Here is a 13904-nt window from a genome sequence, read left to right on the forward strand (position 1 = left end):
TCATAAAAAATTTAAGAAAAAAAAAATAAAACCCTTGGATAAAAAAACAGACAATTATGACCGTCAAATTGTAACTCTTTGCTTTTTTTAAAACTATGACCGTTAAATTGAAATTTTTTTTCCTATAAAAGAAGAAGATGTCAGCGAGTATAGAATTTTGGTTTGCTATTATATATAGAAAATAATAATAATTATAAAAAGAAACAAATTGAGATATTTTAACTATTTTTTTATGAAAAGACACAACTTTTATATTGAAAAGATACAACTCTTAAGATTTCAGTTTTTTATGAAATGACACAACCTTTGAAATTAATTGAGATTGCTATTATTAGTAGATATGTTTTTGGAAAATTTTTAAAAGGAAACTAAATAAAAAATAATAGTATTTAATATTTTTAATTCATTAAGAGTATCAGTGTAATCAACCATCGTGAGAGTTAATATGAGAGCGACACATAAGAAACTGACTTCTCAAATAATATTATGGAGTTTCTTATATTTTCAAATCCTAAGAGCTTATTATTTAGACATTCAAGTTTCAAGCATTTGGTTTTCGTTTATCTATACTATTAAAATAGAACTCATGATTTCTTTCATGTGTGATATTTGTTTTAAATGGACAATTCCCTAAAAAGTTGGTTACATTTTTTTTTTTGTATTTTTATAGTAAAATCCTAACAGCATATTTAATTCTCTTTTTGTTCCATCAAAATATTATTAGATCTGCATAATTTTGAAAATATATTATTCCATCAATATATAATTATAACAAAATTAAAATTATATAAAATATTAATTATATTTTAATGATAATAACAATTTAAACTGATTAATTTTAAAAAATACATTTTACAAAGACTTTTAAAAATATTTTTTGTTAGAAAGATTCATTTCTATTTTAAACTAGGCAAGGAACCCGTGCGATATCGCACGGAAAATCATCTTAAAATATTAAAAATATCATATTTTATAAAATAAAAACATATAAAAATTGTTACAATCGCTTTTGATGAAATATATGTATTGCAAAAGTATCTTATATACAACTTTATTTCTTTATTAATAAAACTAAAATCTATATTTAATTTACATGTTTTGTTGTAATGAAATTACAAATATATTTTATTATCTGTTTAGCTAAGTTATTTAAAATCTCAAAACAACTGAATATTTGAAAGTAATAAAAAGAAAACACTTTCCAATCTAATAATTTACTATATTATTAATAAAATATGTTTTATTACCCGTTTAGCTAAGTTATTAATAAAACTTTATGTTCCAGTTGTATTTCTATCATAACAATTATTGCATACAAGCGTGTGTCTATCTTTTCAAGTTTCTTCTTACAATTGTCTCATAATATTTAGTTCCAACCATTTCTTGAACAAATTTCAGTTACTTTTGCATGACATTTTTATCAACTTTCTCTATTAGGAAGACAATATTAGAATTACCAATTTGTACTTTTTTAAACAATTGCTAGTTATATCTCGATAACTAAAACAATTACTATTTCATATATTTATTTACCTGTTTTTAAGAAAGAATATAAAAAATGGATCGTATATATGTTGATATGACCCTTCTCATTTATAATATTGCCTTAAATTTTTAGAACTAGTACAAATAAAATTAGCTGAATTGATAAACCATAGTTTTACCTTTTCGAAATCATCAATGGTTTTTATTAGATTGTAAGCATTTTAAAATTGAGGCTCTGAAATGTTATCAGTTTCTCAAACATATTTCTAAGCTTAGATTAAGATACAAGAATGACCAAAATAGTTCTTCATATTTATTGTATTCTTCAAAGATCTTTGATAATTTTTTAACAATTTTCCTAATCTATTTGTGATTATTGTGATTTTTTTTTTGTTGTAATTTGTCAATTGTTACAACCAGAGCCGGTCCTAGGAATTTATAGACTAGAAGCATAATAAAAAAAATTGGCCACTTTTTAAAAAGTAAAATTGAAAAAAACAAAAAGATGATATGGTCTATATAAGCCTCGAAACTGGGGACCCAAAGATACCACTGGACCAATGAGAACTTATTCAAAAATGTGGGCGAAATTAATACATAAAATTATCGCTGGAAGCAGGTGCTTCCTTTGCTGTGTCCAAGGGCCAGCACTGGGTACAACTCCTTATATAGATGACTAAGGATGCAATGGTTGGTTAACACCAAAAGTTACAACGATTTATCATTAAAAATTACAGTCACCAACAATTGTAATGGTTCGTAACCAAAAATTGCAATAGTTCATCACTAAAATTGCATTCACCAACTGCGATATTTCATTTAGGCAGTCGTAATAGTTCCACCAAACACTTGCATTTTGCAATGATTCACTTAATTCGCTAATAATCCTCTCTCGTATGTGTGTAATAGTGATTCACTAAACAAATAGCATTTATTTCAAATTGGTGCAACATGAAATGTTTTAACCAATGCAATTATCAAACTGGTGCAACATGAAATGTTTAAACCAATGCAATTATTAGGTTAATTTTGACAATTTATTTTAAATTGATGCAATCGTAGGATGAATAAACACATTGTTAGGAAGAAATACACATTCTTAGACATACAATTCCTAGAATAAGATGACACGTTGTAGGATAATAAGATTTGCGCATGTATAAAACATAACTAAACATTCTGCCACCACTTTAATACCAAACAATTTTTATAATAAACATATACATACTTAGACGAGAAACCAGTGCTAAAAATCCTACACAACTTATAGGATGATAAGATACATCTTAAGATATTTTAAACCTCTAAAACCTATTCATTTTTAAGGATCAAAAGAGACATTCTAAGATATTTGAAAAACCTCTTGAAAAATTAATTTTATGATGAAAATACATATTCTAAATAATTTCACACCCCCTTAAAAATAGGAGTGAATCTAGAGATAAACTATACTGGCTACACTGAGAACTTTCCATAACTATATATTAATTCAAAAAATACATGAACACCCAATCTTCCTACATACATTCACCACTACTTTAAAAATATTACATTTTTTTGTTCAAAAAATAATTACATTTTAAAAGAAAAGATACCTCTTAGACGTTTTGACAAAAAAAAAATTCCAAATGTAATTCTAAACAACTAAACTATATATTATTAAATTAAAAGCCACATTTTTAAGCAATTAATTTTTATTTTAAACTATATATTTATTAAAATAAAAGTACACATTAATTCGGTGAAAAGATACATGTTTATATATTTTAATAACTTCTTTTAAATCAAATTTTAACACTAAAATAAAAATCACATTTTTTTTTGAAAAACTTATGAACATAGCCTAGTCTATTTATAGTTTTTCAAAAATTTATATGAATAGTCACAACTTTTTCAGATTTGTAGAAAATTATTTTAAAATAGTAACTTTACAATTTATTATGAATATGCACATAGTTACTAAAATATACTTTATTGCATAATAAAAAGATACAACTCTTAAATTAATATATATATTTAGAAAGACACTTTTTGGAGTACTTAACATCTTTTAAAAAGCTAATTTCTCTTTTAGAATGAAAAACACACAACTTTTAGAATTAATATATTTTAAAAAATAAAAAATGAAAACACACAACTTCGACTTTTGACATTACAATGAACTGACACACAACTAAAGATACATACACACATCATATAATAATTTGAAAATCTTTTAAAACTATTTTCGGTTGCATAACTTAAAGACACAACCTTTCATATTTTGCACTACAAGAAACATGGGTGAAAGCCGACTACCATTTCTGAGAACAGAGGTTGTCGAAAAATTATCAACGACACACCGTCAACGTCGCGAGGAATGAAAACTTTCTCGGTATCTTCTCAGAAATTTCGGACAAAACTATTATCTCCGTATGTTCTGGGAAAGTTTCGTCAGCATTTTGTCAGGTAAAGGCAAAAACTTTCGAGAAACATAAATCATGGCATTTAATCACATTTCTTGTCGGAATTTCTTGGAACTTAACGGTGGTACGTTATTCTCGGTGATTCGTTGTACATTTCATCGGAAACTCGTCAAAACTGTTGAGTATTACACGAGAAAACATTCCATATCTGAAACTTAACCTCTTCTCTCTTATCTTTTTCTTCTTATCTCTCTTCTCCTATCTTCTCTTCTCTCTATTCTCTTCGTTTTGTCTTTCGGCTCTGTTTTTCCATGATCAACACTTCACAAAATATGTTTTTCTCTTAACCACCGTGAAACTCTTTTTGCCACGCCTCACCCTCTTGCTCCGCCGTCGGCCTACCTGCTTGCACTGCCGCTATACCTCCTTACACCACCACCACTCCTCCTTGCTCTGCACCGGCCCACCGCCGCTACACCTCCTTGCACCACTACAATCCTTGCTCGGTTGCTCCGCCACCGGCTCACCTGCTTGAACTGCCGCTACACATCCTTGTTCCACCACCGCCCCTCCTTGCTCCTTTCATTGACGCCACACCTCCTTGGACCACCACCGTAACTCATTCCACTGCTACTACCTTTGCCGCTCACTCCACCACTACCATCATCAGTACAACCACTATTTTTGCTTTAATTTTTTATAAATATACTAAGTTGTCGGAAATCCATTGGTCTTGATTTCTCGTACGTTTCTTGCAAATTCCGATCATTTTCCTACAAACATTTCCGACAATGATTGTCAATTTTTCATCCACTTACCGTTAACTTTCCGACAGATGATGATTTGAAACACTCAAACTCAGACAAACCTCTGATCCTTGGAAAACAATAGAAAACATTATTCCGACCCATTCCTGACTAATATGGCTGTCGGCTTTCACCCTTGTTTGTTGTAGTATTTAGGATTATTATAGCGTTTGCTATGTAGTCCACGGTTATTAGAAAGTGTTCAAATTCTAATACATTTGATGGTGAACCTTGTTATATTAGGAAACGTTTAGCATAATGTCCTATATATAGGAGATGTATGTGAGTTGGGAGCTAAGACATATACTGCGTTGTCATAAATTTCCATCCCAATAATACATCAAAATTGCATTTGTTCTTCGCAAGTTCGGACACGCTGTTGTTGCTCTACACGGTTGTTTACAAACGGAGATTTGTTTTAAACTAATGCAATTATTATATAAAATGAAAAAAAAAACACATTGCGAATGCAACTTTAAAATGAAAACAGTACACAAATTAGTGAAGACCTTATGAATGTGACCTATTTATAGTTTTTCTTAAATCTATAAGAATAGTCACAACTTTTCAATTTTAAAAAGATACGTATGATTGGTTACAACTTACCAATAGTCACAGCCTTTCAACATAATTAGAATTTACAACCTTTGGAATTAATTGGGACTGCTATTATTAGTAGATTTATAGTAAAATTATCCAACTTATTGTATTTCGAGTAATTTCTCATCTTTACTTGAAATTATTTTAATGAAATTATTGTCATCTTTACTACAAAATTATTTTGAAGTACAATGTATTATAGTTTAAAGAAAAACATTTTTTGTTGTTTAAACAGTATCTCAAATTTTCTCTTCTCAACTATATAGGTCCAAGTTAATTTACTTCCATATAAATTTTAAGTTTAGAAAAAATATGTAAACTATACGTAATAATGCTTTCAAAATAATTTTTGTTACAAAAATACAAAATTTATAGTAATAATATATAAGCCATATAAAAATGGGTATTATAAAGCTATATAATATATAACACTAAATTGCATTAAGTTACCGATAAATTTTGTTATATAAACTAAAATATTTTATTATAGAAAGAAAAACCGCACAGATGTGCGAGTCAAGAACTAGTTTTGTAGTTGTTGTATTTACTGTATTGATTATTTTATTTTTTTCACTACAATTTTATTTATTGGAATTAAGATAATATAAAATTTGGTAAAGTCACAGACCATTGCACATCCGTTGACCATCATGCCGCGGCAATCTTTTCTTCACTTGTGATGCCAATTGCCAATGTTGACAAAGCCTCAACATTTTATACTTCATTGTAGTGTAACTATTTCGTTTTTATTCTCATTACATTTTATTAGTTTTAAGAAATCATGCGAAAACCAAATCCTTATGTTTCTATGTTAATTCTGTTATGAAAAATACGTTTGTTTTGTGCATGTCTTGATATGTTTTGTAATCAAATTCAGTTTATGGTGGTAAAAATATCTCTTAGGTTTAAGTTGATGCCTAGTCGAACTAATCTAATAAACATTGGAAAATTGTTAAACCATTTGAACTAAAAAGGAAAGAAAGAAAATTAAACACCGATCAGGTCAGACTACTAATTAGAAACCGTTTTCACAGTTACACACCTCCATTATACTCTTTCTGTTTCATATTACTCGTCGTTATAGAGTAAAATTTTTGTTACAAAATAAATGTTGTTTTATAATTTCAATGCAAAATTTAATGATTTTATATTTTATCTACTTTTCAATTGGTTGAAATATGGTTAGGTGTATTGGTAATGATGTTTTTATCTAGTAAATATACAAAATTAATTATTTTTTTAATTTGTGTGCTGAATTTTAAAACGATAACTAATCTGTAACGGATGGAGTAATAAACAATTAAGCATTATTTCCATCTCTTCACCTGCCCTGGTAAAAGTCAAAGTAATTAACAAGCATAAAACATAGAAGTTATCTTAGAGTATTAGTCTATTAGATATACATCAAGGAACATAAAATTCTAACGATTTGTATAGCTTGTGTACTTTTGAGTTTCTACTAAATAATAATTTTAAAAACATACAAAATTATATGGTTTTTTTTTTTTTTGAAACACAAAAGTATATGGTAAGATTTGAAGAAATTGTCTTGCATTTTTAATACTTCTAAAATTGTGTAGTCAAATCAATAGTCTTAAATTTATTTAGAAAATGGACAGTGTTATTAATTTACGGCTCTATGTTCTGACCCTTTCGCCTAATTGACTTTGTAAAACAGATTAAAATAAAATTACTGCAAAGAAGTGTGTATTCGGTTCCCAAAAACTGTTTTGCAAGTGTTAATACTTGCCCATAAAATAACTCCAATGTAAACAGTGAAGTGTACTATATATATCCTCATTTGGAACCCACAAATCATATCCAACCAAGAAAAAGTATGAAGATCTCTTCTCAAACCCTAGTTTTCGTGACTATAGCACTTGTCCTAGCTTTTGCAGTTCCTCTGAAAGCCCAAGAGAGTCAACAAGATTACCTCGATGTGCACAACCGTGCTCGTCCTGCTGTTGGTGTGGGTCCTATAGGCTATAAGATGGCATGCGGATGTGGCGGCATACGCCCGACAATATGCTCTGCGAATGCGAGGGGACTGTCGTCTCATTCACTCAGGCGGACGTTACGGCGAAAACTTGGTAGGAAGCACTGGTGATCTGTCTGGAGCTGACGCAGTGAGGTTGTGGGTCAACGAGAAGAAAGACTACTTCTACAATTCGAACACTTGTCGTTCCGGAAAAGCATGTGGTCACTATACTCAAGTTGTGTGGAGAAACTCTGTGTGGGTTGGATGTGCAAAAGTCAGGTGTAACAGTGGTGGAACTTTCATTATTTGCAGCTATGATCCTCCTTCGCTTAGGGCTGGTTTTCTTGACCGATTCTTACGAACTGACGTAATTTTTTAACCGTTGATTAAAATGACTTCAAACTATATTAAAGTGAAAGCTAACACAATGTCTTGTATAGAAAATTTCAGTTTAATCCAATAACTAGTAGTCTAATTAATACAACAATATAAATGGTAAGGTATAATTTATGCCGTATAAACCCTAAATTTATGTGCTCTACGCATATGTATAAATACAAAAAAGGGAGATTCTCATATATATCACACAAAGCAAGTGCAAGCCGTAGCATTGCATTTTTATTATTCCATTATAAAAATCCACACATATATATGGTACAAAAGAGGCCTGAACCGGACAAACCAATCATTATTAGCTGATGATGAAGATTGGTATAACTGAACAATATATATAGAAACATAAATTCATGCATGCATAACATATATTTTTTGAAACATTCACATGTGGGTACTCTTTTCAGTAAGGCCACTCGCCCACAATATTACCTTGAGGATCATAGTTGCAAGTGATGAAGGTTTGACCATTGTCGCAACTCACTTTTGCACATCCCAAGCTCACCGAGTTTTTCCACACAATCTGAGTATAGTGGCCGCACTGTTTTCCTGAGGCACATGTGTTGGAACCATAATCGTAGTCAGCCTGCTCGTTCACCCACATGTTAACTGCTTCAACACCTGACATGTCACCACTGCTCCAGGCGATGTTCTCTCCATAGGGCCCACTCGAGTGTTCCAAGGCGCAGTCACCTCTACGCTGGTTTGCGTAGTCCTGAGCATATGCAGCCACTGTCTCGTCCCATGCTAAAGGATCCACCCCAACCGCTGCTCGTGCTTGGTTGTGAGCGTCCAAAAAGTCTTGTGGGCTGTCTTGAGCTCTTAGGGGAACAATGAAAACAAGGAAAATGGTTGTGGCTAGGATTAGGTTTTGAGATGGGTTAAAGATTTTCATCTTGTTTTTTTTTTGACGATTAGATTGGATGAGTAATTAAGTTTTGTGGATTAGAAGTAAAGATTGAAGCGAAGTTATATAGTAGTTGGCATGCATGGTTACTTGTTGAACGTTTTTAATTTCCAAATTAATCACTTGTAATTTATATTGTTAACTGATTTACCACTAAACATAAATAACTTACAAACTAGTAACTAGAGAAGTATGCGCCCCCGGTTTATTATAGTTGGCAATTGATTAAGAATATATATTAGAAACTTCAGAGTAATTGGACATAAATCATTCTAGAACATATGATAGCTAGTGAAATTTGAATTCAAACATGTGTTGATGTTTCTTTGCATTTCCAGATGATTCGTTGAATACTATATGTCACTTGTTCTGTAGGACACTCAAGTCTAAACTATACATATAATGTATTCTTGTGTGGTTTTGGGATTTTGTTGTAGATGATAGCTATTTGCTATTTGTGTTTACGATGTTAATGGCGAGACAACAAACGAGAAGAATGATGTAAAATTATCGAGCATAAACATGGAACGGTACGTAGCATATGTTAATCATTCGATTTTCTTATTAATAATTAAGAGGACTGAGGAAACCCCTATAAATTAGATGCATAGTTGTTCTAGTTTCTATTCTCTTACTTTGTATCTTAAGATCTATATGTATAATGGCCAACACATTTAGACATATATACAGACAAATGATGTCAGGTATATGAGATAATGAACACCCTTCCTCACAAATTAGATTAAAAATATTCGTGATGGCTGTAGAAATTGTCTCTGGCCATCATAAATCGGAAGATTCAAAGTCAGAGAAGTCGATACTCCAACAACTATACATCCAATTTAAGAGTTTCATCATTTCTCCTAAGTATTAATAAAAAAAATCGAATGATCAAAATTAATATGCTACCTAGGCGGCTAGGCCTAATGCTACCGTTTCATGTTTCTCCTCGATATTTTTGCGTCATTTTCTAATTTTATTAATTGCTGCCCAAGGTAACAAACAACATCTAAGACCCAATGTTGTCTTCAAAAGCATTTTCTTTCAGTCAGCATTCTCAACTTCTATAGAATCAAAGATAACAATAACTCTCTCTCTTTAAACGAAATACAGATATAAAATTTTGTGTATGACTTCTCAAACCTTGACAGATAGAGAATATAATGCCTTAAAACGATATAGAAGAGGATCAAGAGTCATAACAACATTGGACGAAAGAACGGTACCCCATATGTCATCGTCTCCTCCGCCTCCGCCTCCGGTGGTGCGCCTCTCCAAGGAAATCTCAGCACACCAAATCTCCAAAGTCTCAAAACCCCCAACAAGCACGTCCCAGTAGAGCAAAATGTTGCGGCCAGAGTTGCACAGTTTGAACCCGGGGACTTGGTCTTCAAACTCATTGCTGAAACCAAGGGTGGGCGAATTGTATCCCCACACATGGTGGACCATCCTGGAAGAAGACAGTTGGTTTTGCAGAGACTCCAAACCTTTCACCTCCTTCCACGTGAATGGATTGCTCTTTTCCAAATCCATTGGCTCACACCACAATACTGTCCCGCTGACATGACAAGAGTATAACAATTTACCTACCACACACCAACCCCGTTTTACTCCTCCAGCTAAATCCCGGCTCCCTTGTTCCCACTTATCATTACCGGGCGAGTAGCAGATGGTTTCACTAAACTGGCTCACCGCGTAAATTTTGTCATCCATCACCATGCAATGTCGGCTCAAACAAAATGTGAAAAACACATCCTCCGGCACTGACAGGGTTTCCCACGTTTCCATCTTTGGGTCGAACACCTCTGCCCACTCCGAGGAATACTTGTGTCCGCAGCCTCCCACCACATAAATCTTTCCGTTTACAACGCCCGTAATAGCCGGTGCCCGAGCCGCCCGCATGGAGGGGACTTGACTCCACTTGTGAGCTCGACAATCAAGAAGAAATACACCAGAGCTAGGCTTGCCATTCACAATCCCACCGATTACATAAATCCCATGATTCAGCAGCACTACAGAGGATTCTTGCCAAGGCATATAGGGTAACAAGGGGATCTGGACCAGTCTCGTCGTTGGTGTGTGGACAAACCAGAGCAGAGTTGGGTCAGGAGGGGTGCGTAAGCATACATAGAGCAAGTTTTCGGTCCGACCCATCGACGACGATCGTAGATCATAGAGCTCAGATGAAACCATCAGAGAACGGTATCTCTTGGAGACCATAGATAAGGCTGGGTGATCCAACTTCGAGACGCGAGCCAAGCAGCTCAGAACAACCGCATCTGGCAACGACGATAGTCCACAACTCGGATACGCTGCTGCCTCTTTCTTCTTTTTAATTTTATACGGTGCCTCTTCGGTGCCCGAATTGCACTTGGACAGCAGCTTCATGTGTTGTTCGGTCATGTCGCAGATAGAATTCTCTGTCATCTGTTATCTATCAATTTTGAAGTCAAACATTAGCACATCTATTGTACAAAATTATTTTTTAGTTTGAATAAATTTAACATTTAATCAAAAAAAAAAGAAAAAAAAATCATAGAAAATTAGAAATCTCATCTCCCAAACCTATTTGGAAAACTCGTCGTTTGGATTAAAAAATATTGTAATTCATTCTCGAAAAGGAAACGCTCACAGCTTATATTCAAACTTTCCAAATAAGTAGTCAAAAAAATAACTGATTATATTCCTTTCAATAAAAATCAAAAGAGTAAAAAAACTAATACAAATACTATGTGCTTTTATTTTCCTGACTAAAGAATAGCTTATCTTCAGATATTACCTTACAATTTTAAAAGAAAATTAAGGAGAAAGATAGCTTAACTGATAAAGAGTTATATTTGAATAAAAATCATTCATTAATAAGTATTGTCAGCAAATTGCAAACATGTATCGCAAATTTGAAGTAAACCAAGACAGGACCAGATGCAAAGCTCCGGGAACAGGTAAGAGGTAACCAGCTTGAAGTTTGGGCATGTTTGAATTCCGTGACACATTTATCTTATATTCTACAAACATCAAAACAAAAACAAGTAAGACATAAACCATTAGCAAAACAACAAATCAGTACAGCAAAAACAATATAGAGCTATGTTTTTCAAAAGACCAAGAACAAGCGGAGTTACCGATCTTATCTTGCGGAGTAGCAACACATTTGGATGTATTTACCCGTTTTGACATAGCCGGTAAGCAAGCATTTCGAGTTCTGAAGCAAAAAAAAAAAAAAAAAAGAGATCACAAACCAGAAAACTGGAGAGAAACACAAGAGAAATTATCACAATGTTATATCATTGCAAGCAAATGCATTGTTCAGTGTCAAGAAACCAGAAATAGATTCAAGAAGAGTGAGTTCTAAGTTCTAACTCATCCTCCTAGACTAGTGTTTATAAGCAGCAAACAGAGAGTAAAGAAACGGAAGTAGACGCACCTGTGATTAAAACTTGAAGGTGCTAAGAAAGTGGATGAGGAAGAAGAGATCATCGAAAGATAGTTGATGAGACGACATTTTCACGCTAAGCTTAATGATTTCCTGGAAATGAGACTAGAAACGTGCTTTAAGCTTTAATCATTTATTTTTCGAGTGTGTGTTCACAGAAGCAGTATGGACTAATTTAACAAGAGGGCTTCTAGGAACGCATTTCAGTACAAACTGGGATAGCATTCTTTCTCTGCTTATAAGCAACACTTTGGACTGCAGGGTCCGATTTCTGCTTCGAGTTGTCTTTCAAACCTCCCTACACTCGCTCTGGCGGAAAAGGAATGAGAGACGTCATGGCTCAACCCCTACTCCTACTGCTTCCCTGGTCAAATTCATTGATCGTCAAGTAAAGAACAAGTGTCTGTCTATCTCCGGAAATCAAAGACTCGGAGCGCTTCTGCAGCTCTGGTTTGCTTCACAAGCATAAACTCCCAAGGTTTTGGGTTGTTCTGTTTTCAGCTATAAGGGTGTTTTCTTTTCCAGTTTTAAAAAAGTTTTTTTTTTAATAAATTTAACGATATATTCAAAAAAAAAGAAACTAGGGCTCTTCCCCGGTTTATTCCAATACGTCCCTCTATTGAACCAAACCGAAATACTTTCCCGGTCCGGTTGGGTTTACCAGGTGATTTTCGAATTCAATTGGTCTTTGCCTGATTTAAAACGTAACGTAAATTTGATTTGGCTCTGCTGGAAAACTAGGGGCTGATCTACAATAGATTTTCAGTCTTGTTAGTGTTGTAGGAAAAATAAACCTTTCATGGTTTTATTTTTTTGTGTCTTTAACCTCTTTGTTATTGTCTTTTACACTGTCAGAGATCTTGATCGTATTTCATAAAAATGGTATGATATTGATAATGAAGTTCGGAAATACGGCTGAAAATAGATAAAAGTGGTTGCTCATGCCTATATTGTTTATATTCATTTTTTTATCAACTATTGTTTATATTCATTCTACTATATAAAAGGAACTAATTTTGTGGCTTCTAAGAGTGTCCACTTCACCTAAAATATTCATGACCAATCAATATGATATGTCATTTAACATATTCTTCAGCCCAAAAGTAAACTATTACAACATATATCCGAGCCCAATTAATTTTGTGGGTAAGTCTTCCAGAAACTCATGTGGCCAGAAAGTAAACTCAAGCCCTGAGAAAGTATGAAAAATTAAGGTTAACGAATAATAATTATAAAAATCTCTGCACATATTAAAATTTAAGCATACATCACGTGTTTTGGTTGCTCAGTATTATATGCTTCATTTTACTTTAGACTTGATGTTTATTTCGATAGACATACACCGGACATTACTCATCCAATAAAATTTTTTCTAACTGCTTATAACATATTGCGGCCCAAACTATTTTTCCACATCTCGCGTCACAAACTGGGATATAATAATTGATTTCTTACTGCTTTCATATGATATCTGCAAATGGTGATGTGGGGTAGTCTACAGTTTCATGCTCAATACTTGCGATCCACATGCACGTAATGTGGATTGAAGAACATGTTTCATTTCTAATAGGCTGAACATATGTGAAATGACTCAAAATTCCTCTTTTATTTTAATCCCAAACTCTAAAAAAGGTTATTTATTTTCATAATCCTAATCAGACTTTTTAATACTTAGCTTAAACCACCTATGCCAATCAAATGAACAGAGAAACCATTTTATTTTATAAACATATGAGCTTCACATAACGACACCAGTAATAGGTCGTGTGCTTTAATTACTCAACCCTCTAACCCGGCGATCATAGAAACAACTTACTATACGTCGTTTATTTACTCATCCGTTAAAAAAGTTCCCATTTGTAATAAATATAGGCGAATAAAGACTTCAACGTTTTAG

The 13904-nt window shown here is 32.9% G+C and overlaps 3 protein-coding genes across 3 annotated transcripts; 1 reads left to right on the forward strand and 2 right to left on the reverse strand.

Moving 5' to 3' along the window:
* Positions 1 to 3337: 3337 nt before the first annotated feature.
* On the forward strand, positions 3338 to 7705 carry LOC125591661 (pathogenesis-related protein 1-like). The gene is given in 2 exon segments (XM_048766237.1): positions 3338 to 7274; positions 7276 to 7705. Coding segments are annotated over 2 exon segments (519 nt in total). The 5' UTR covers positions 3338 to 7133; the 3' UTR covers positions 7654 to 7705.
* Positions 7706 to 7854: 149 nt separating this feature from the next.
* LOC106444786 (pathogenesis-related protein 1-like) lies at positions 7855 to 8879 on the reverse strand. The gene has a single exon (XM_013886219.3). The coding sequence runs from the start codon at positions 8560 to 8562 to the stop codon at positions 8071 to 8073; it is 492 nt and encodes a 163-aa protein (XP_013741673.1). The 5' UTR covers positions 8563 to 8879; the 3' UTR covers positions 7855 to 8070.
* An 832-nt stretch (positions 8880 to 9711) lies between these two features.
* LOC106442875 (putative F-box/kelch-repeat protein At3g24610) lies at positions 9712 to 11001 on the reverse strand. Its single transcript, XM_013884506.1, has one exon. The coding sequence runs from the start codon at positions 10999 to 11001 to the stop codon at positions 9712 to 9714; it is 1290 nt and encodes a 429-aa protein (XP_013739960.1).
* Positions 11002 to 13904: the final 2903 nt, after the last annotated feature.

The sequence above is a fragment of the Brassica napus genome, chromosome A3 (genome assembly GCF_020379485.1).
Source record: "Brassica napus cultivar Da-Ae chromosome A3, Da-Ae, whole genome shotgun sequence".
Lineage (NCBI taxonomy): Eukaryota > Viridiplantae > Streptophyta > Magnoliopsida > Brassicales > Brassicaceae > Brassica > Brassica napus.

What these genes read in the sequence shown, in the direction of transcription:
- LOC106444786 (XM_013886219.3), bottom strand. Translation starts at nt 8,562, where the DNA reads ATGAAAATCTTTAACCCATCTCAAAACCTAATCCTAGCCACAACCATT.
- LOC106442875 (XM_013884506.1), bottom strand. Translation starts at nt 11,001, where the DNA reads ATGACAGAGAATTCTATCTGCGACATGACCGAACAACACATGAAGCTG.